This window comes from Astyanax mexicanus, chromosome 9 (genome assembly GCF_023375975.1).
Source record: "Astyanax mexicanus isolate ESR-SI-001 chromosome 9, AstMex3_surface, whole genome shotgun sequence".
In the NCBI taxonomy this organism is placed as follows: Eukaryota; Metazoa; Chordata; class Actinopteri; order Characiformes; family Acestrorhamphidae; genus Astyanax; species Astyanax mexicanus.
The window spans coordinates 3634786-3659739 of NC_064416.1; the positions used below are offsets into that span (position 1 = coordinate 3634786).

The 24954-nt window shown below is 35.2% G+C and overlaps 1 protein-coding gene across 1 annotated transcript; it reads right to left on the minus strand.

Moving 5' to 3' along the window:
* Positions 1–1825: 1825 nt before the first annotated feature.
* On the minus strand, positions 1826–21653 carry si:ch211-71n6.4 (para-nitrobenzyl esterase). Its single transcript, XM_022665993.2, has 9 exons — positions 21562–21653; positions 17716–18416; positions 15740–15847; positions 14287–14483; positions 12426–12625; positions 11622–11680; positions 7639–7806; positions 6749–6970; positions 1826–5801 (listed from the first exon to the last, which is right to left on the minus strand). The coding sequence occupies exons 2-9, from the start codon at positions 18407–18409 to the stop codon at positions 5659–5661; spliced, it is 1791 nt and encodes a 596-aa protein (XP_022521714.2). The 5' UTR covers positions 18410–18416; positions 21562–21653; the 3' UTR covers positions 1826–5658.
* Between the last annotated feature and the right edge of the window lie 3301 nt (positions 21654–24954).

Below are 24954 nucleotides of genomic sequence, written 5' to 3' on the forward strand. Positions count from 1 at the left end.
GATTTTTTCTTCAGAACCACTTTGAAAAACCACATTTTTGTGCTCTTTCTCCGAGCATGCCCGAACAGGCCTGAGCCTGCAAAGCTCCTCACAGAACCTCGAGTCGCTCAACTAAAAAAAACAAATCTGCCTGATACAGATTCACAGATACCACCAAGACCCTGTTCACACCGGGTTCACACTTTTAATGTGTCTCGAGTATCAGGATTATATCTGGATTAAGGCCTATTAAGGCCTACCGCATACAAAAATCCACAGTGCCCAAGACTTATTGTTTAAAACGGATAAAAATTTGATTCCAATCACTTGTAACCACTTTAAAATATGGTCTGAGATGCATTTAGAACAGATATGATTCGGATAATTCACTTCAGTAGGTGGTCTAAGACACATTTAAACAGATACAAATCTAATCGATTACTCAAACCACTTTAAACCTTTGTTCTGAGATGCATTTAAAGCGGATCCAAATCTGATTACCTAAACCAGTTCAGGAGATGATCTGAGATGCATTAAAACAGATAAATATCTGATCGATTGCATCAAACGAGTTCAGCAGGTTGTCTGAGACGCATTAGAAACAGATGCATCTCGAACTGCACCAGGAGGTGGTCTGAGACACATTTAGACACAGACACATTTGAACAGATGCAAATCAAAACGGTCTCTCACACCACTTGAGACGCATTAGAAACGGATACAAATCTAATCGGATCGGATGATTCATACTACTTCAGTAGGTGGTCTGAGATGCATTTAAAAGATACGAATCGGATGAATCAGACTACTTCAGGAGATGATCTGAGACACATTTAGAAACGGCTCACTCAATCCACTTCAAAATGTGGTCTGAGATGCATTAAAACATACAAATCCGATTCTGATCACCCCAACAACTTTAGATAATGGTCTGAGACGCAATAGAAACATAAATATCTGATCGATAACTTAAACCACTTCAGAATGTAGTCTGAGATGTGTTTACATCGTACAATTCTTATCAATCACTCAAACCTATCCAGGAGGTGGTCTGAGACGCTTTCAAAACAAATACAAATCTGATCACTGGAATCACTTCAGGAAGTGGACATGGGCGCATTGAAACCCGATACAAATCTGAATGATCACTCAAAACACTTCAAAACATGGTCTGAGACGCATTAGAGCCATACGCTCGGCTTTATTTAGACTCACAATCCGAATCTGATTTATTTGTCAATTAATGGTATCCAGATTGTTTTTGATAATGTGCACAAATGTGATGGGATCCAAACCACATTTGGAGGTGGTCTTAAATGCAAATACGATTGTGACGTTCAGACATACAAATACAATCTGATCACTAACAAAATACCAGTGTGGACGGTCATTCCAAATCAGATCTGATTTGTGTATAGTAGTGTAAACGTAACTGAAACTCCTCTTTAACGATTCAGAATTGCACATTCTGCACCACACAGTAATCAGATTTTAGTCTGATTAACCTGAGACTAAAATCTAATCAGGATACAACAATCCAGATTCTACTATTCACATTCTGTGTCCAGGTGTAAACAAGGTCTCGGACTCGTCAGTAATCCAGTTCTTTCCTATCTGCTCATAAATAATGTGCATGTAAGATTCTACTTCCTCATACATACATTGTTGCAATTGTGTATTTTACTTTTTTCTTTTCGTTTTATCTGGATTTTTTGATCTGATTGTGTTAAAACGGGGAGAGGGCACAAAACAAAGCCCCTCCCCCTAGACTCATCTGCTTGTCCCTTTATATTAAAATGCCCCCAAAAAAGACAAGAAACTATTGTGAAACAAATAAAGAGAGAAGTTCAGTGGATAAACAGTTATTTATTGTAGGCTGTTGAAGAGATTAAAATTGAGTTTTATGTAAATAAAGGTTGAATTTCCCCCAACTTCCAAAAGTGTGCTCGACTTTTTTTATTCACTCAATGATATAAAGTTCATGTGCATAAATTCATGTGATTTATTTATTTATTTATTTTTTGTTTCCAATATAAAATCGCTTCCCACTCAAGTGCAAAACAAACAAGGTGAGTAAATATCAAAAACTGGTTTATGCAGAGTTTTGCTTGGAAATCCTTTTTTTATCCTCTGTTGTGTGTATATATCAAATAAATAGATAAAAAATGACTACAGGGCAGTAGAGGGCGCTTGCGAGTGAGTCCTCAATGAATGGGAGTGAATGGAGCTAAATTCTAAAGCTAAAACTTTAAGTTAATAAAATTGTGTTTTTACTACTTGTCCAAAATAGACATTTTTAATTTTAGAAAGTAGATTTTTAAGTATTTTTGCTTGAATTTTAAGAAATCGTAGCTGTAGATTTCTGTTTTTCTTCAGCTATAGCATTACTGCTACTGTGAGCTGATTGGTTGGCCAGCTGTGTTTGTTGTCACATTGTATTCTGTACTGTATTTAATCTGGTTAGTTTTAATTTGATTTCACACTGCAGTTTAGAGTCTGAGCGCAATAAACAACTTTACTACATCCTGTCATCATTAGCTACGTGGGCGGAGTCTCGCTTTACTCATTGCTGATTGGTTTGTAGCTTTGTGTTACAAATACGCATTTTGTGTGGAGCTACTTTGAGCTGAATAACGGTGTAAAAAGTGATTTATCTGCACTGTCTCACTTATTTTAAAGCCTGTTAGGGCAAAGTGCAGAAAATACTGGATCTCAGAAAGCTGCAGGAGAGCGGAGGAGAGCTACTCAACAAAGATTTGTAGTTTTTTTTTATTATCATGATTTAATAAATACACCCAAAGTCCATTAAATACTGGAGTTCTCCTTTTTAGGGTTCGTTCGGTCATGAAAAACCTGGAAAAGTCATGGAATTTGAAAATAGCAATTTCCAGGCCTGGATGAATTTTGGAAAAAAAAAAAAAAAACTAGAAATTTTGGAAAAATTGTAGAAATTTGGTCTACAAATCTATTCGGAGCCAGTGGTTTATCCCTACACAATTGAGCTCTCATTTTATTACTGAAGATTGTGTGTCAGGTTCATTTTAGTCTTATCATTTTAGTATAATCAATTTTGATTATAGTTTTAGTTGATTTTATTTAGTTTGGTTTTATGGTCCATGTCTGCACTGATGTTTTAAAAATCGTATGGTTAAAAAGTGTATGAACCATGACTTTAAACTTGTTTAAAACTCTCAAAATTTCCCTATCAATATCTTGTTTACTGTTTTAGTTATTAATGCAAAACATATATACTTGTTCAGTATAGCTGTAATGCTTTATGCTGCGAATATTCAGTTCACTGCGTGTACTGTGATCTCCTTATCACCATTTGTGCAATATGTTTAACGTGCAATATATTTCTCACTATTTATTTGATATTTATTCACTGTTACTCTTTCTGCAATAATACTGGTCACACCATACCATAATCATATCTCCTATGACCTTATCTTAGCGGCACTAGATTTATGTATTTTGTCCTTTACTATATATTAGGTGTGTGACGAGTTCTCGTGGCACGAGATCTCGCGAGATTAAAACATGACGATATTTCTCGTCAAGCTTAAACCTGTATTGCGCGGGAAAAAAACAAAACAAAACAAAAAAAAAAAACAGTAGATGAGGTCCGCGGTACAGTTAAGCTCTGCGCGACAGATAAAAAGCTCTGCGCGACAGTAGGTGAGCTCTGCGCGACAGTTAAAAAGCTCTGCGCGACAGTTAAAAAGCTCTGCGCGACAGTATGTGAGCTCTGCGCGACAGTATGTGAGCTCTGTGCGACAGTATGTGAGCTCTGCGCGACAGTATGTGAGCTCTGCGCGACAGTTAAAAAGCTCTGCGCGACAGTATGTGAGCTCTGCGCGACAGTTAAAAAGCTCTGCACGACTGGTTGTGGTTTGCACTTATTGTTTGCACTATATAAGACCTAGAAAAGTTTTATTTTTATTTTTTATTCTTATTTCTATTTCTTATAGAATCAATGTGTGAGAGAGTTGTTAAGTTTGATAAGTTTGCGTTATATTATTTTGTCAAATAAAACTCTAGTTTTTAAGCCATTTTTCCTTAAAATGTAATTTTTAAATCTCGTCTCATTCTCGTGAACCCAATATCGTGTCTCGTCTCGTGAGATTAGTGTCTTTTCACACCCCTACTATATATAAAAGTTTAAGTATCTTTATATGTATATTGCCTGTAGTTGCAAATTTGCAAAGTTCATTTTTGGACTTCCTCTGGAGCGCCCCCTAGTGTCTGACGATCTCTAAACACTTTCACCAGAGGTTCTCTTCCCTACAGAAGATGTTGAAGGCACGTGACCCCTTGACCCCTTCACCCCGCACCACAGAAGAAAAGAATCTGCACTTTGATGGAGATCTATAAACGAGATGCTCTTTAATCTCTTATTTATTCTGAAGACTTTTCATCCCCTCTTCCTTTACGCAGTTTCAGCACATCCACCCATCCTTTCTTCAGTTAAATATGAAGAGAATAATACAGAATAATCAGAGTCAGTGATTAGATACAGAGTTACTACAGACGCCTGAGAACCCTTTCATCACAAATCACATCAAAGCAAGAGAAAAGAACAATAAAACAATACAATAAGCTTATTATACTGAGAGATTAAGATCAGCTTCTTCCATTTAAGCTTAAACTTATCAATCAGCAAATGATCAATAATAATATTAATAATAATCAGTTTGGTGAAAGTCAGTTATAGTGGCATAAAATAAAAAGAGGTAAATTATGTATTAATGTATGGTATATATGTGCTATAAAAGTGGTTTTGGACCATTTCTATATTGTTTCATTCATCAAAAATATACATATATATTCACAACACAGAGTGGCTTTTTAAAAAATATAGTGATTTAAAATAGAAGCTTTAAAAGGCTCTTTTTTTTCTTTTCATTTTAATTAAAGCGACAGTCTGTAATTTTTTTGGTGAAAATTTTTTGTATGATAAAGCATGATATAAAAAAGTATTTTTAAAACAAGCATTGTGCTGTTATAGCCAATTAAACTCTTATTTCAGTAATTCAGATGAAAATGTGAAACTCGTATATTATATAAGACCAATTTGTAGTTTTGGCAGTGTGCCAAGTCCTGCTGAAAAATGAAATTCACATCTCCATAAAAGTCTAAAGTCAGTGCAGTGTTTTTCTAAAAATTCTTACAGCACTTCATGCTTCCCTCTGCTGACAACTTTTATGGAGATGCAGGTTTCATTTTCCAGCAGGACTTGGCACACTGCCCACAAAGTACAGATTGGCCTTGTATAATATTCTAATTTTCCGAGACACTGATTTTTTAGGTTTTGATTGGCTGTAAGCCGTAATCATCAACAATAAAATAAATAAACTCTTAAAATAGATCATTTTTCATTGATATTTTCATTTTTTTATATATATTTACGTTATATACAATGTATATATTGCCCAGCCCCAGTGCATCCTTACATTTGTTCCTTATTAAATTTACCATCACTGATATCTCTTTTAAATTCCATCTATTCTACGTCCTCCAGTCTCAGTGCAATACGCTCCTTCCCTGCAGACGCAGCTGTTTAATACAGCGAGAATTGAGATCAATTTAAAGTACAGACGGAATAATCTGCGGTATTTAATGCTGCTTTAGTGAAGTGTGTGTATCTGTATATATTTATATTTATATGTGTACGTGTTATTAATTAATCCAAGCGTATTTATAAAAGTCCTGTTCCTCCCAGAGTCTGCACCTCTCTGAGAACGGGTCCCGCTCCGCTCGGAGAGATTTATCCAGCAGGGCCGTCCCCGAGACAAACTCCGGCCAATCAGCCGGCATCTTACCTGCAACACAATAATAATAATTAATAATTATTAGCCTTTAATTCTATTACATTCTATTCTATTCTTTTATTTTGTATTCAATTCTTTTCTATTCTGTTCCATTCTATTCTATTGCATCCTTTTCTGTTCTATTTCATTCTATTCTATTTTATTCTATTCCATTCTTTTCTATTCTATTTTACTATTTTCTATTCTATTCCATTATTTTCTATTTTTATTCCATTCTATTATATTCCATTCTTTTCTACTCTATTCTATTCCATTTTCATCAACTCTTTTCTTTTCAGTTCCACTCTATTCTATTATTTTCTATTCTATCCCATTTTATTCTATTCTCTTCTATTCCATTCTATTTTGTTCCATTCTCTTATATTCTCTTCTCTTCTATTTCATTCTATTCTATTCTATTCTATTTCATTCTATTCCATCCGACATAAAGTGTTTTAATCCTTCTGTTATGTTGTGGGTCAAAGTTGAAAAGGCATAAACCCTAAATTAATAATAATAATAATAATAATAATACTTTTTATTTCATGGGCGCCTTCTGTCATTTAAGGACACCATACAAAAAAGTGTAAAATGCATAAAATAAATAAAATACAGAAAAAGAAAAAAAAATAGCATGTATAATGCTGTTAAATAGTATTTGCCCACTAGAGATTTCTTATATTTTCACTTTTTTTTTATCATACTCACATTTTTCAGATTATCCAACAAATTTTAATATCAGACAAATATAACTTGAGTAAATATAAAAAAGCAATTTTTAAAGGATATATTTTTTTTATTATTTTTAACATTCTAGCAGTTCAGTTTGGTGGTTTGATGGTTTGTAATCATCCATCTTTCTCTTGATTATATTCCAGAGGTTTTTAATTTGATAAAATCAAAGAAACTCATCATTTTTAAGTGCTCTCTTATTTGGTATATTTCCAAATAAAGCTCACCTTCTTTTGCGAAGTAGATGAAGTATTTGGTGAGCAGATCCTGGAAAGCCTTGTCTTCAGGGCTCATGGTCCCCAGCACCATCTCGAGGCTGCTGAAGAACGCCAGGCTGTCCAGCAGACGGAAGGAGAAGCGGCTTGGGAACGGCATCCAGGGGGCGAAGTCTGCGGCTTTGGACGGAGTGTAGGTCACTATATAGCGATACACAGGGCTGCTCAGAGCATCTGTAATAAAAACACAGCGGTGAGAGAGAGCGGAGGAGCTGTGGGGGAAAATACACTGAGAGGTACAGGGGTTGGACAATGAAACTGAAACACCTGGTTTTAGAGCACAATAATTGATTGTGGTGACGGACAGTTCTGGTAGAAACAGGAGAGTTGAGGTGCACATTGAATTCTGCGTGATTTGATCAGCCGTGGTTTTATGTTTTTTGGATACAATCCGGGTTAGCACCCGAACATCCCTTTCAGACAGCTTCCTCTTACAGCGTCCACAGTTAATCCTGTTGGATGTGGTTGGTGCTTCTTGGTGGTATGCTGACATTACCCTGGATACCGTGGCTCTTGATGCATCACAAAGACTTGCTGTCTTGGTCACAGATGCTCCAGCAAGACGTGCACCAACAATGTGTCCTCTTTTGAACTCTGGTATGTCACCCATAATGTTATAGTGTGCATTGCAATATTTAGAGCAGAACTGTGCTCTTACCCTGCTAATTGAACCTTCACACTCTTACTGCTCTTACTGGTGCAATGTGCAATTAATGAAGATTAACCACCAGGCTGCTCCAATTTAGCCATGAAACCTCCCACACTAAAATGACAGGTGTTTCAGTTTCATTCTCCAACCCCTGTATATGTAGGAGGTGAGGTAGATGATGGGTTTTCTGGACCTTTAGCTCGTTTGGCCAGGTCGTTATTGGGGCAGGTGACCCTCATATCCGACACCAGGGTGGTGTAGAGTCTTTCTGGACAGCGGTCGTTGATTGGGCAGGGAGCCGAGCTGTTATAGAGCCTCAGAGCTTCAGACACCGACACATTTCCAAACGGGCTCAGCTTCTCTATATATATATATATATATAGAAAGAAAATCAGAAGAGAGAGAAAGAGAGAGTTTCAGGTATATGTTACTGTAAAACTGCCTGTGTTATTATAGCATTAATAGTTCTCATACAGTGAATTTAAAAAGCGTTGAAATTAGGCCTGTCACAATATTTTTTTTTGTGGATGATATATTGTCCTGGAAATTATTGCGATACACGATATTTTTCTAATGTTAAAATTATTAAATGCCACTGACATAATTATAACAGAATAGCATTAAAAAAGTAATTATACACTTTTTAAAGACAACAAAATTTGAATTAAACATTTATTATGATTAGTTTGGGAATTATATACTTATTACTTATGTTATGGAGTCACAGTTATATATTTTCATGATTATTTACATTGTAGATTCTCACTGAAGCATCAAAACTATGAATGAACACATGTGGAGTTTTAGGTACTTAATAAAAAATGAGCTGAACCTCCACAGTCACCGGACCTGAACCCAATCCAGATGGTTTGGGGTGAGCTGGAGCACAGAGTGAAGAAGGCAAAGGAGCAACAAGTGCTAATAAACACCTCTGGGAACTCCTTCCTTCCTTCAAGACTGTTGGAAAACTTTTCATTTCAGGTGGCCACCTCTTAATGAAGCTCATTGAGAGAATGATGATGCCAAGAGTGTGCAAAGCAGTAATCAGAGCAAAGGGTGGCTGTTTTGAAGAAACTACAATATGAAACATGTTTTTTTTTAGTTATTTCATAATTTTTTGTTAAGTACATAAAACTCCACGTGTGTTCATTCATAGTTTTGATGCTTCAGTGAGAATCTACAATGTAAATAGTCATGAAAATAAAGAAAACGCATTGAAAAAGAGAAGTTGTGTCCAAACCTTTGGGCTGTACTGTATGTGTGAACAAACATACAAATAAACACAAAAGACGATATCACGATTATCAAAAATTATTGTGGATAATGTTCATGTATTGTACGATAAATCGATATTGCAATTATTGTGACGGGCCTAGTTGAAATCAAAGACATCTTCAAGAAAATTAGACATTTCACCCTTAAAAGTATTGCAATTTCGCATTTGCTAAGTGCGGACCAAGCCTGAGAGAAGTAGAGAAAGAGTGAAAAAGGGGGAGGGAACTGATACGGGGTGGAGTTAGAGCGTGGTCCCTCTCCCAAACTTTATTTATTACATAACATAATTTTTCATTTCATTATTAGTGGTGTCAATTGATTAAAATATTCAAATATATATATATATACATATATATGATTAATAGTAACAATATTTTGTCATTAACTGTGAGTAATTGCAGTAGATATTTAAATGTAAAATGTAATTATATTTATATTAGTGGTGTCTATAATTAAAATACTAGTATATACTTGTATGTTTGAGGGCAGATAAAGCCCTGGACGTGACGCGCTGGAATAAAAATGCATGATAAATTGAATAGAGGAAACTTCTTTTTGGGCTTTATTATAAACATCTGAGCTTGTTTCAGCGTTTCAGAAAGTAAGCGTTTCTCCCTCTGTTTGGTTTGTTTTCACACAGGCAAAAACCTAAACGCACCAATAACCCACGCAAGCACATCGTCTCCTCTGATTGGTCGGAGCCGTCTGGCACGGGAGCAAGAAGGTAAATATAGAGAGAAGATTCTGTGTTCCAGCGTGTATATCTGTGCTGATTTAACACAGAACGCTGAAAATTTGCAGCTGTGCTTTTAAACAGTGTTTTTAAAGAACAGATGTGAGCAGTGAACGCTGCACATACCGCGCTCTTAGTGTGTAAACAGCATGGAGCAGCAGCAGAGACAGTGTTTGTTCATAGCAGTATATTATAAGGCTAATATATCAGATTAAACTGAACCTTATCAGCAGTTAGGCTCAATTAAAAAGGAGTATATTTGATAGCTGGGTCAGATCGAGGCCAGCTTACACAAAAGCGACACACAAAAAAACGAAAAACAACAATAAAAAAGGATAATGTCATGCATTCTCACTGTATACCTGTAACTCTACCTCTTCACTACTTTACTTTAACTGATGCTCTCAAACACTTTATTAAGAGACAAGAAATTCAAGTAATTAACTCTTGATGAGTTCAGCACAGCTGTTAACTGAAAGCCTGAATTCCAGGTGATTCTACCTCTAGGGCTGGCCCGAATAGCGTTTTTTGAGCTCCGGATATTCGGCACTGATTCAAAGCGAATATTCGAATATTCGTTTTTAAAAAAAGAGGTAAAAAAAAAAAAAAAAAAAGCAAATCACGGCCCCTTTAATCCACTGAAAAATGTTCAATTTGCTCTGACCGACGAGACATATTCACCCCGGATTTTTGGTGTTTTTATCCCGGATTTTTGTGTTTTCACCCCATATTTTTTCTGTGTTTTTAGCCCAGATTTCTTTGTGTTTTCATCCCGGAATTTCTGCTGCCCCACACGCGGCTTATCCGCTGCGTAAGCAGGCTAGGAGGCTGCTGCACGGTTTCTCCGCTGCGCAAGCCAGCCCAGTAAATTGCTGTTTGTGTTTTCACACTTAGGCTATTTGCTTAAAAAAACAAACAAAAAAAAACGTTTGTTCAGGAAGTATTTTATATTCTTAAACATTGGTAATTATATTAGAGGACAGTCATTGTAAACTGTACTTGGTCTATTTCGGTTAAAGGATTGTGCAGGGCATATTACTGATTTTGTATTTTTGCACTTGGGCTATAAGCTCAATATTAAATATTTCGTTTGTTTAGAAATTATTTTATATTTTTAAACCATGTTAAATTATATTAGATAAGAGGAAATTCGTTCAGACATCATTTTTGTAGGCCAGGCTTTTGTAACCGATTTAGCCCCTACTGTTGCCACATTACCCCTTACGTTTTATTATATAAATCAGTTTCGAAGAGCCTGCATTTTTTTTTATCATGTATAATAGAGGTCTGCGCCAGACTGATTTTTAAACCCACTCTTCCACGCTCCCGCGTTTCTGTCTCGTTACCGCTCCGCAAAAAAATTGCTTCTTTTAATCCCGCGCCCGCCCGCCACATACACATTTCTGCCGCTCCCGCCCCGCGTTCCTAATATAAATTAAATAAACTACATTTAATGTTTCAAATTTACTTATATATTTATTAAAACAGCAGCGCTGAATAGTGCGGTCCCGTTCCTTACCCCAGTCCAAACACCATCGGTGTGTGCGTGTGTGTGTCGGTCCATCCTGCGCGTTGAGAGTTTTCTTTAGGTTTTTATTTTTTTACAATTATTACAGTTTTCTTAACTATTTATTAATTTGCTCCCGCATCGTCTGGATTAAACTCCCGCTCCAGCCAATAACAGTTCAGTTCTGTCCCGCGCGCAAGATATTCTGACGGGACCCGTGAGAACAGAAGTGGTTAGAGTGAGGTGGAACTCTGGAAAGGAGAAAAAAAACGAATATCCGAATACCAAAATTAAAAACCGAATACCTACTCAACGAACGAATATCCGAATACCCGAATATTCGGGTCCAGCCCTATCTACCTCATAAAGCTGACTGAGAAAATCCAGCAGAGATGTGCAAAACTGTCTCTATAAAACATAATCTGGTTTGTTTTTTTGTTCAATTAATAATTCAATCTGTTTTTCTTCATAGTTTGGATGATTTAAGTATTAATCTACAATGCAGAACATTTGAAACAAAACAAAAAAATACTGAATTTAAGGAATTTAAGGCAAAAAAAACAAAACAAATAAATAAATAAACAATAATATTCTGTCACCCCTGCTGCCAGAAAGTTACTACATATATATTTAAAACAGTGTTCTGGTAATAATAACGCACCTCTCACAAACCACTCATAGTCTGCCCAGGTCCACTGAGAAATGTTCTTCATTATGGGGCTGTAGAAGAGAAATTACAGACACATTCACACAGTTAGAAGCGGGATATTTGATAAAGCTTATGGGTGTAACGGTACAGAAAATTCACGATTCGGTTCACACCTCGGTAAAAACCCCACGGTTCATTTATGTTTTCACCACGTTTTCAGTGCAGTTCCGTGTTTGAGTTCTTTTTTAAGAAATATCAGCATTAGATTGTTCAAATTAAATTATATTAGTGGTGTCCATCACTTGAAAATGAATTAAAATCATGATTATTTTTTTTATTTTGTGAGGAACAGTAATAATAGTGTAGTGTGGTTTAGGTCTGTCAGACTGGAGCTTATTGTGCTTTATTATAATATCTCAGAGAGAGAGAGAAAGAGAGAGAGAGTACGAGCGCCTAACCCTGCGTTCACACTGGAAAGCAACAGGCAACCATTAGTTTCCTTTAGCAGCACAGCGACGGTTGTGGTTGTGCGCTCTCTGCTTGTGTGCTCCAACTTTCAGTAAGAGCTAAACTTCTCTAAGAAGACGCTAAGTCAGTAGCGAGTCGCTAATAAGAAACAGTGCTACAGCTACGCTTTCCAGTTTACGTTCATTGGTTCCAAAAGTCTCCTATAGACTGCCTGTGTACCGTATATTCTGTATTCTGCAAGCGTTTGCGTGAACCGAACCGTGACCCCTGTGCCGTCACAGTTAGTAAAAATTACACGTACCGTTACACCCCTAATAAAGAGCTGTATAAAGACACTGTGAAATTAACCTGTAGTCGGCCTCCTGCTGCGTGGTTCCCACCACAAACGGCACATCATTAAACTGCCCGGGTTTCTTCCAGGCTTCAAACGGAGGAAGAGGAAGAACGTGACCGTCCACTACGGCTACCGGACCACAGAAACGCCCTTTAACCGGGATATCAGTGAGATCCTCCGCCGCCCAGTACGGATACTCCTCCCACGGGATGGCCTGGACAGTCAGAAGAAGAAGATACAGTATTTAAACCTGTGATAAAATAATTTAGCTATTTAAAATGAATGATTCATTATTCATAGATTAACTGCATGGTTCATACACCTTTAAACCAATACATTTCCACAACCTTTTTTATTATTTTTAATGCCATTAAGCCAAATTTTCATGACTGTACAATTTTGTTTTAAACATCAGTGCTGACACGAACAATAAAACCAAAAATCAACTAAAACTCTGATAAAAAATTGATTATAGTAGGCTTAAAAAGATATTTTTATAATAAATTGTGTGTAAGATCCTGAGAGCTCCACTGTGTAGGCTTAAATTACTGAATTAACTGAAATAAATAGATTTTCTCCATCGATAAACGGAAACAAAGATTTGTTTCCAAAACATTCTGGGTATTTTTATGTTTCCAAAACATATCCAGGCCTAGAAATTGCTATTATTTTTAAATTCCATGACTTTTCCATGTTTTTCATGACCGTACCAACCCTGTAACTGTATTAAACCTACTAATCCTTAACTTTTAATCCATTCTGCACTTGTGTTTTTACATCAGGGACAAAGGATCTTTTTTAGTGATCTACAGAGCATAGGTCAATTGCTGCAATTTCTGATCATGCAGCTGAAAATAGACTGTTGACAAGGTGTAAGATAGCAATGAGCATCGTGACGCGCCTTGCGCAGGAAGAACAGGGCACTTTTATCTTTTATAATACAAATATAATAAAAAATACTGTTGAGTTTAACACGGTGCACGAGAAAAAACAAGATTTTAACAATATACACTGCCAGTCAAACACTTTAGAACCCTCCCCCTCTCTTTTTTCCCTTTATTTTTGCCATTTAAGCTTTTCAGGTACAGTAAATAACAAAAAATGGTCCAAAATCCAGTGAACAGAATTTTGCAGTAAACTGCCAGAGCCTTTAATAAGACAAAGAAACTAAAAACTTTTTTATTAAAAAAATGTATATTGTGAAAGTATATGTATACTGATCTTTGCAAATGGATTTTAAAAAATGAGTTGCTTAATTTAAATTTTTTATTCACAGAAAAATGTCAATACTCAATACATCAAGAAATGGTTCAATAAATTGTTCTGTTACTATTATACATGATTCAATATACACAATGGTTCAGTAACTTCAATAAGCAATTCAGTATCTACAATAAATGATTCAGTTAATATTCTAAATGATTCAATATACACAATGATTCAGTAACGTCTATACATGGTTCGGTGTCTATAATAAATGATTCAGTTACTATTGTAAATGATTCAAAATACACAATAATTCAAATTTTATAACTTCTAGAAATAGTTCAGTGTCAGCAAAAATGATTCGTTTTCTATTATACAGGGTTCTGTATCTACAATAAACGATTCAGTTACTATTACTATATAAATGATTCTGTATCTGCTACAAATGATTCAGTATTTTCTACTAATAATTCAGTAATTACTATAGTTGGATCTGATTCTACAATGAATGATCTAATTTACTATTAGAAATAATTCTGTATATGCAATTAAATTAATATATTTTTTTTGTATCTACTATAAATGGTTCAATAACTCCAATGGAAGTCATGAATAAAATATGTTAAGATGAATGTGTGCAGGCTGCTGATTGGCTGGGCTGAGTCTCACCTGCAGGACCTGGGTTGCGCTGAGTTTTCGGAGGCAGGCGGCGTCTCTGCAGCCGGTTTTTCTCAGGAAAACAAGATTATCTTTCTCAGCTGACTCCAGAGAAGCGTTATACACGTACGACCCGCTCATATCGATCGCTCGATGGAACAGGTTCTTCGCTAGCGGTGACATCATCAGCGTCCATACTGATGTTCCTCCTTAAAATAAAAGAGTACAGGGAATTAAAAGAGCAATAATCAAATACATCAAAAATTAACATATAAAGACACATTATATTATGGTCTGTTATCCTCACACTGCTCATTAAAATTTGCATAGAGAAAGCAATGAATATATATATATATATATATATATATATATATATATATTGATAGAGTTAATGGTGTCCACTCATTAAGCTATTTCATTTTACACAGAAAAAATATGTATTTCTGTAATGAATAACTGTACTAAATTTACATCTATGGTTTGGAGAGACATGTCATCTGCTGGTGTTGATCCACTGTGTTTTATTATTATTTAAATTATATATATAATACTATATATCATTATAGTTTTGTTGTTTTCCCACAAAATCTTACAGCACTTCATGCTTCCCTCTGCTGACAACTTTTATAGAGATGCGGATTTCATTTTCCAGCAGGATTTGGCACACTGCCCACACTGCCAAAAGTACCAATTGATCTTATTATATAATATTCTATTATATTCTATTTTCTGAGACACTGATTTTTGGGTTTTCATTGGCTGTAAGCCATAATAAAGCCATTAATACATAATACATCTGTACAATATATGAGTTTCACATTTTCAACTGAATTACTAAAATAATTAATCTGTAAAATTAATAATGTTGACTATAAAAACTATAATTGTCCACATGTCGTTAAAGTGCACTCTGTTCACTCTTTTTAAAAATGTGTAAACACACCAGATAAGAGACAAAACAACAGCCGAACTCAGTGTACATATTCCTATTATACATTTAAACATATTCTCAAAATATGTTTAAATCCCACATTTAGTGCTTCTGTTGAGAGAGAAAAAATTTATGCTTTTTTAGAATGTCAATTATTATTAAGCACTTATTATATATTCACTGTCAATATAATTATTACGAAAAATCCTCACCATATATAAGATTACTTACATTTTTATCAAAAGATGGTCATATTTAAGCTAATATATGAATTCTATTAATATTAGTACACATACACACACATTATATCTACACTATATCTAAAATAACCATATTGTGAGAGAACGTACTCATCATATTCACACAAAAACATAAAAAATATCCAAAACAGCAGCTGTATAGGAAAAAACTGTAAAAACACACACAGACACACACAGACATAACTTTCTGACCTTTTTATAGTTTTTTTTTGATGCCATATTAAAAAATAAAAACAGATTTAGAGGTTTATAAGACATGTAATTCAGTTTTTACCTGAACTCTGGCCAAATATAGTAACTTTTCCTGGATCTCCACCGAACACATGGATGTTCCTCTGAACCCACTGCAGAGCCAGGATCTGATCCATGAAGCCGTAGTTACCTGTGTTCACAATTATAATCAGTTAATATCTCATATGAGTTAATATCACAGTGTTAAAACTGATCAGCACACATTTATGGCTATATTATGGTCTGTACTGTGGGTGGATTTGGATTGTAGTAAGTAAAGTGGCCATATTTGTTCTGTAGTCATGGTGATTTGTTTCCTCAATCATATTATTAATATATATATATATTTAATATGGTGTGGTACAATAATTAGGGATGCACCTTTAGGGTATTTAATTAATTAAATACATGGAAAAAGTGTAAAAAATGCATATATGAATAAAAAACGAAAATTTTACTTTCTGTGCTCCCATACTTTTTAAGACCAACTATCTTGGGTACTTTGAGTGGGTATGGATAATATTTAAAGGTCTCATTCCATCGTTTTTTTTATTAATTCATTTTAAAATGTCTAGTTGTGTCTCTAGTATAAATAAATGTCATATGAGCTGTTTTTTTGTGAAAAAAAGAGCTCAAGTGATCCGGTATAACTCTGCTTTAGTTCAGTGGAGGAGTGGAGGGGCGAGGAGAAACAATAGGATTTCTGCTCTTGCTCATGAATATTCATACATGCAAACATATCACCTCTGATTGGTTAACAGCACTGCGACATCAGGAGACAGCGAGATGGACAACAGTTAGAAATGTTTTAAAATAAAGACATTTTTACACTAATAACAGTCTTTGCAATGTCATATGTTACTTTATAACATGTGTAATAATGCCCTGCTAAGTGCAGTTTAGCCACTGATCTAGTCTTAGACTCTCTCAGAGTAAAACACCAAATCCACCGGAGATCCTATTTAAACCTATAGTTACACACTATAGAGGTGGGTATTCCAGGACCACAAAGTTAAAATCCACCCCAGGTTTTTTTGGCTGATCCGCAGAAGAGCCGGGGGTGGGTTTTTACTTTCTGGATATGGACTATCTCCTCTGCTTACACAAGATAGCAGCTAGCACAAGATAGCAGCTAAGTACCTAGTGTTAACAGTTCTAAACTGTTTTAAATATACACACCTACCTATCATAATGTCCTGGAAAATCAGTCTATAGCCCTAAATTGGATCGGGAGACTCACCAATAGGAAACACAAATTAAGAGCATGCAAAAAATAATCGCAACTAATCGACTAATTGAAATATAATTTTCGGATTAGTTGACCTCTAAAATAGTCATTAATTGCAGCCCAATTTTTGAAACAATTTCTGTGTTACTCATCCAGCATGGACATTAAAGAAAAACTCTGGGTGTGAAAACATGATAAAGAGTACTAACCATTGTTGAATAGCACACCTCCTCTCTCCCACAGCGTTCCGAGATCCAGTAATTTTGTGCAGTTTTTCCAAACAGGCTAGAATGGGTTTTAATGGGGCATATTTTCCCCCTGCAGATAAATCGCCTTTTACACCGTTATTCAGGCTCAAAGTATCTACATGCTTTATTGGTAGAGTCCAGAGAACGCTGATATTTAAAACGAGGCATTTAGAATTAAAAAAGTGCATTAGAAGTAACTAAAAAACACAGTTTACAACCCTGTAGAGTAGGTAAATCTCCGGGCACCACCATCTTAAAGTAGCTACTGGTGGCGTGGTGGAGCTACTTTGACTCTTGATAATGGAGTAAAAAGTGAAAATTTATCTTCAGGGGCAAAGTATGCCCCTTTAAAACCTATTCTAGCCTGTTTGGACAGACTGCACAAAATTTCTGGATCTCAGAAAGCTGTGGGAGAGAGGAGGTGAGCTACTCAACAAAGATTAGTATTCTTTATCATGTTTTACTACACCCAAAGTCCATTTTACACAGAAGTTCTCCTTTAATGGTGTTAATTCATTCAGACAACTGTGCTGAGGGTCTGACCTGAGGTGTTGGTGGGCGACCCCTCCCTCAGAACCTCCAGAGCCATGAAGCCGAAGGCGTTGAGCCGGTAGTTCAGGCTGACGAACACGGTGTTGGTTTGTGCCGCCAGCTCTTCTGTGGGCGAGTATCCTTTCTCCTGCCCACTGAGCATGTGCAGATACCCACCGTGGAACCACACCATGACCGGCAGGCGTTCGGCGGGTCGTAAACTGGGGGTGAACACACTCAGATGAAGACAGTCCTCTTTTCCGGTCACGGAACCATTTCGCTCCAGGGGCTGTATCTGCGCGCAGACGTTACGTACGTATGTAGCGTCGTAAACGCCGTGCCAGCACTTCCCAGCATGCTTCAGATCCTCCGGCGGCTTCCAGCGGAGTTCACCAACAGGAGGCACAGCGTACGGGATGCCACTGAAGGAATAAGCCCCGCCCTGGTGGCGTCCCCGCAGCCAACCGCAGTCCGTAACCACCTCCGCAAAGCCAGGGGGCGGAGTCTGGGCCACATAAGCCAAATATGCAGCAAGGGCGAGTAAAGCGAGGACCCCGCAAGCTATTAAAAACATGCACCTCCTGGAGAGCACCAGGAACGGGCTGACGTAGTGACGCCGCACATACTGCACCTCCTCCTCCCCCTCGTCCTGCACCAGGTAACGGTACTCGTTCCTCGCCGGCACTTCAAACACGTCCTCACTCATCTCCTCTCTAGAGACGAAACACGGAAAAGAGAGAGAAAGAGAGGAAGAGAGGGAGAGGAAGTGAAGGCATCTGAAGTATGTTCTGAGAAAACCCATCAAAAACTATGCCAATCACAGTAACTGTATTTCAGTAAAAGCTATATTAAAAATTACAGCTCTGGAAAAAATAAGAGAGCACTTAAAAATGATGAGTTTCTTTGATTTTACCAAATTAAAAACCTCTGAAATATAATCAAGAGGAAGATGGATGATCACAAGCCATCAAACCACCAAACTGAACTGCTTGATTTTTTTTATTTTTTTTGCACCAGGAGTAAAGCAGCATAAAGTTATCCAAAAGCAGTGTGTAAAACTGGTGAAGGAGATTTCTGAACTCTTAAAACTTTATGAATATGAACTTGTTTTCTTTGCATTATTTGAGGTCTGAAAGCTCTGCATCTTTTTTGTTATTTCAGCCATTTCTCATTTTCTGTAAATAAATGCTCTAAATGAGAATATTTTTATTTGGAATTTGGGAGAAATGTTGTTTGTAGTTTATAGAATAAAACAACAATGTTAATTTTACTCAAACATAAACCTATAAATAGCAAAATCAGAGAAACTGATTCAGAAACCTGTTTTCTAGTCTGTCATCTCCGCTGTGATGCTACTCGGCAATGCTACAGCATCAGCAGCAGTTCAAAAAGCGGCAGAGTCTGACTTCACATGTATCGGAGGAGGCATGTGCTAGTCTTCACCCTCCTGGTGTTGTAGCATCATTAGTGATAGGGAGAAATACAGCTGAGTAGCAGCTGAATAGGTGAGACAAATGGGGAAAAATTCCATTAATCATGCTTGTGGGAAGTTTATGCTGGCCTTGTTTTAATGATTTAACTCCCAGCATTACAGGAAACACACTGGAGAAATTGATATATTTCACAGCATACTGAAGAAGTTTATGAAGTTTAGGTTTAAGTTAAAAGCAGAACTGGCCCCGGAGGAGCAGAGCCCGCCACGAAAAATCTATTACAGTAGGAAGCTGCAGACCCACCACCGATCATATCAGTATTATTAGTGTACATACTGAGTGGGTATGAGGTCAGGGTCAAACAAGCCAGAGTCAACCTGATCTGTGTGCACATAGCAACCACAGCCTGCAGGAAATTACATTTATAACTCATTTCAGAAGAAACGACAGTACATACTAGAGCTGTGCACTGATGAGAACTCGCAGAATTAATTCAATGTATCACAACATGTAATACCAGTGACCGGTAAATGAATACTGAATATGTTTCATATTTTAGATTCTTGCTTAGATGACAGTTTCTCAGTCAGCTTTATGAGGCTTTCAGGCTATCAGGCTTTCAGTTAACAGCTGTGCTGAACTCATCAAGAGTTCACCAGCAGATGACAGACATGACTCTCCAAACCATCACTGATCATCAGTAAATTTTACATTTCATTTAAAGTAAATCAAGGGAGCAGAGTCTGGAGGAAGAGTGGAGAGACACACAGTACAAACTGCTCGAGGTCTAGTGTGAAGTTTCCACCAATCAGTGATGGTTTGGAGAGACATGTCTGTCATCTGCTGGTGTTGATCCACTGTGTTTTATTATCAAGTCTAAAGTCAGTGCAGTTTTGTTTTCCCACAAAATCTTACAGCACTTCATATCTTACAGCTTCCCTCTGCTGATAACAACTTTTATGGAGGTGCGGATTTCATTTTCTAGCAGGACTTGGCACACTGCCCACACTGCCAAAAGTACCAATTGGTCTTATTATATAATATTCAAATTTTCTGAGAATATTGTGTGTAATACATTTATATAATATATGGATTTCAGATTTTTTAATTAAAGTACTAAAATAAAGTAACTTTTCAATGATATTCACATTTTTTGAGATGCACTAATATAAAAAAATTCTACCTCTGTTTAAAACATTCAGAGCCATGATTTTTTTTTTTTTTCATACTAAGCCATTTTAACGTCCAATACATTGATTAACATTACAAATAGAAAATCAACAAGATTTCTGCAGAACACGAAGATAAAATTCAGTATTTTAATGAGTGGGCTTTATTCAGCTCTGGAAAAATGAAGAGAGCACTTCAGTTTCTGAATCAGTTTCTCTGATTTTGTTATTTATAGGTTTATGCTTGAGTAAAATGAACATTGTTGTTTTTATTCTATAAACTACAGACAACATTTCTTCCAAATTCCTAATAAAAATATTCTCATTTAGAGCATTTATTTGCAGAAAATGAGAAATGGCTGAAATAAAAAAAAAGATGCAGAGCTTTCAGACCTTAAATAATGTATAGAAAACAAGTTTATATTCATAAAGTTTTAAGAGTTCAGAAATCAATATTTGGTGGAATAACCCTGGTTTTTCACGCATCTTGGCTTGTTCTCCTCCACCAGTCTTACACACTGCTTTTGGATAACTTTATGCTGCTTTACTCCTGGTGCAAAAAATTAAGCAGTACAGTTTGGTTTGATGGTTTGTGATCATCCATTGATTATATTCCAGAGTTTTTTAATTTGTTAAAATCAAAGGAACTCTTAATTTTTTCCAGAGCACAAAAACACGTTTTTTAAAAACATTTAAAACATGTTTTTACGCAAAAAACGACTTGAATAAAACGTGGAAACCCTTTAAATCAAACCTACTCGTGTTATAAAACCGATTAAACGATATAAAACAACATTTACAGGGTTGGGTTAACTAACTAGCGTGGTGTGGCGTCTTTTCTAAGTTGTCCGTTCCACCTTAAAAAACGCGGCTGTTGCAATGGGAGCAGCTCAGTGCCAGAATGCGGCAGCTGCTGTATTTAAGGTAGAACGGAAAGTTGTGAAAAAGCGAAAAGTACGAACCAAAAAAAAAAACGCCAAACAGGTTCATATTCACTTTAGACTTTAGTTTTACCAGTTTAACTACAATTAAACATGCATATCTTGTTAAAATGCCATTTTTAAGCTGTTAAACACGCTTTATTACTCCAAACTCGGTTAATAATACCCTCGGCTTGAGGAATGCTGCCATGCCTGCAGAGTAAAGTAAGTACTATTACCATTTATGGGCATTAAACTTTTACACATGACATAATATATTAATAATTAGCTTTAATTAATCTGTAATAAAGATATATTTATATAAACTGGACTCACCCTGTCAGTGTTTCTGCATGGATAAACAACTTTCTCTTCCTCTAACTCTCTGTAATCTCCTCCTACTGTCTGAAACATGGCTGCTGATTTCACACTGTACAGAACTGAGCTCTCTAATATTACTGTTTTATTTTATTTTTTTATTATTTAGACAGTATATAGTAAAAACATACTATAGTAAAAATATTTTGGGCACATCATATACAAAATAATTTATTTAAACTGAACTAAAAACTAAACTAAAAAACAAATAAAATACATAGAAATGAAGATATTATGTAATAACTAAAAAAAATAAAGACTTGAGTTAAAAATATTATTTTTACATGAATTAAAAAATATAAAATTTATATTTTTATAATTTATAATACAACTTAAATGAAATAATTAAATTTAACTCAATTAAAAACTAAGCTAAAAATAAATTAATTACACAGACATTAAGACATTTATTAATATCTAAAAAGCAATACAGAGTTGAGTTTAAAAATAGGTGTTTTGACATTACTTAAAAAATTTAATATTTTGGGCACATCTTAAATAAAACCATTTAACTAAAAAATTCAACTAAAAACTAAACTAAAAATAAAAAAAAATACAAAGACATTAATTAATAACAAAAAATCAACACAGAATTAGGATAAAAATGTGTTTTGACATTAATTAATAACTAAAAAACAATACAGATTTGATTAAAAGTAGGTGTTTTGACATTTATCAATAGCTAAAAAAAACTATACAGAGTTGAGTTAGAAAATATGTGTTTTCACAATAATTAAATTTTGGGTACAATTTAAATGAAATAATTTAATTAACTCAACTAAAAACTAAACTAAAAATAAATAAAATACACAGAAATCAAGACATTAATTAATAACTAAAAAGGGGGTTAAGTTAAAAAATAGGTTTTTGACATTAAATAAAAATTTGAATATTTTGGGCATAATTTAAATGAAATTATTTAAATAACTCAACTAAAAACTAAACAAAAAATAAATAAAATACACTGAAAATTAAGTCATTAAATAACAAATAAAAACAATATAGAGTTGAGTTTAGAAAAATAGGTGTTTTGACATTAATTAATAACTGAAAACAGTACAGAGGTCTTCAGTTATTATTTTATTTCAAAACACATTTTTTTAACTCAACTCTGTATAGTTTTTTTTAGCTATTAATTCATGTTAAAACACCTATTTTTTAAAACTCAACTCTGTATATTTTTCAGATATTAACTAAAGTCAAAACACCAATTTTTCAAAAACAACTCTGTATAGTTCTTTTAGTTATTAATTAATGTCAAAACACATTTTTTTAATCCCACAAAATCTTCCAGCACTTCATGCTTCCCTCTGCTAATAACTTTTATGGAGATGCAGATTTCATTTTCCAGCAGGACTTGGCACACTGCCCACACTGCTCCAAAAGTACCAATTGTTCTTATATAATATTCTAATTTTCTGCGATTCGTTTTTTTGGGTTTTCAGTGGCTGCAAGCCATAGTCATCAATAATAAAATAAATAAACACTTAAAATAGATCACTCTGTGTTTAATACATCTATATAATATATGCGTTTCACATTTTGAACTGAATTACTGAAATAACTTGAAGTAACTTTTCAATGATATTAATTTTTTTTAGATGCATTAGTACACTGTATGTAGAACTATTCTCTTTATTAAATAACCTCTAAAGAACCTTGTGTTTTTGGCTCACTATTACAGGAACTTGCTCAGAAACACTTAAGCGTTGAATCCATTACAGCAGAGTCATTATCTTGACAATTATTCACTTCTAATTAGAATTACCGGCTTATTGCCAGTAAGTGATAAATGAGCCATCAGATCCTCAGTAAAGCAAGCCCAATACATTCTGATTAAATCTTTAAGTCTCGCTAATCTTCGCCATTATTTCAGACCAAACACCTCGTATTGATTCAGCAGCTGATTTGTAGAGGAGGAGGATTTCTGGAGCTGTACTCGTGTGTGTAGGTAATCAGAACACGGGCCGGCGTTTCCTGCATGTTTGTTTTCAGTGCAAATATGTAATCTGAAGCTCTGCATTATGCAAACATCACGTGTTTGCTGTTTTACACACAGCACAATCTTTCCTGGGTTAACCAATGAGAGCCCAGAACCAGATCTGAACTTTTATTTTACCATTATGTGCTAGAAATTGTGTTAGAACTAGTTATATGGAATGTAAATATATTTAATATTCAATTAAAGCTTTTGAATTGTTCAAATTTTAGGAAAAGATATGTAGAAGCTATAAATACGCTTTTAAAAAGGAGCTAGTTTTATCTTAAACACTTACCCAGCACCCCTAAAGAAAATTCAGATTTTATTTTAGCATTTCTTTTAAATCGTTTGAATTTTTATCCACTGTCTCTTAAAAAGCCCATATCATAAAACAAATTATGAAAAAAATAAGGTTCTTCAGTGTTTTGGGGGCACTGAATTAGGAACTGGCTAGCAAGCTAATTAGAACTAACAGCTTTAGTGTAGCTTAGCCACAAAATTAGTGCCCATTCCACCAGTAGACAGCTTTTATTCATTAAAACGTTCAGCTTTCACCAACATTAATCTTTTAATCCCTAATTTTCTGTTTAGTTTAGTGGAATGTGTGTTTTGCAAGAAACTTTCCCGACCCACAGACCGGAACAGGGAGCGAACAGGGATAGGGGGAGGAACTACATAAACTAGGAAACCATTAAAGAAGCTCTAAACTCTAATTGCTGTCATTTCCAACCATCTGCATCTCACTGCTTTCAGAGGCACACTGCTCAGCCCAATCAGCTCTCCCTTCTGCCCCACCCCTAAACCCATACATCACCCAGTGCTCCTCCCAAACTACTCCTCCCATTTTTTAACATTTTTCAAATTCGAGCTGAGGGTGGAGCTAGCTAAAATCAGGGGGCTCCACATCATTCTGAATGGAGATTTCCAATTGAAAGAAAAATATAGTCTATAATTGGCATATTTCTCAGAATCTGAGCCATTTCTTTCCTCAGGAAATTACATGTATAAATGTGCACACAAAATAACTTTAAAATACATTTTATTATTAAGCATAGGGTCTTGTACATTGACCCTAATTGCAAAAGTAATATATATATATATATTATTTGAAAACACTGAAAAAAATGCATTTATTACCTCCTGTCCCCACTTACTAACTATAAACTTTACCGTGAAATATAATAAATATCTAACCACCTTCAGACAGCCTGTTCCTGTTTTACTTAATCTTATTTATTCTTAACTTTTATTTTAGTTCTTCTTTTAGTTTTATAATTTCCTTTTTTTTATTTTGTTTCCTTATTTTATTTTCATTTTATTTATTTTTTATTATTATTATTATTATTATTATTATTATTATTATAGTTATT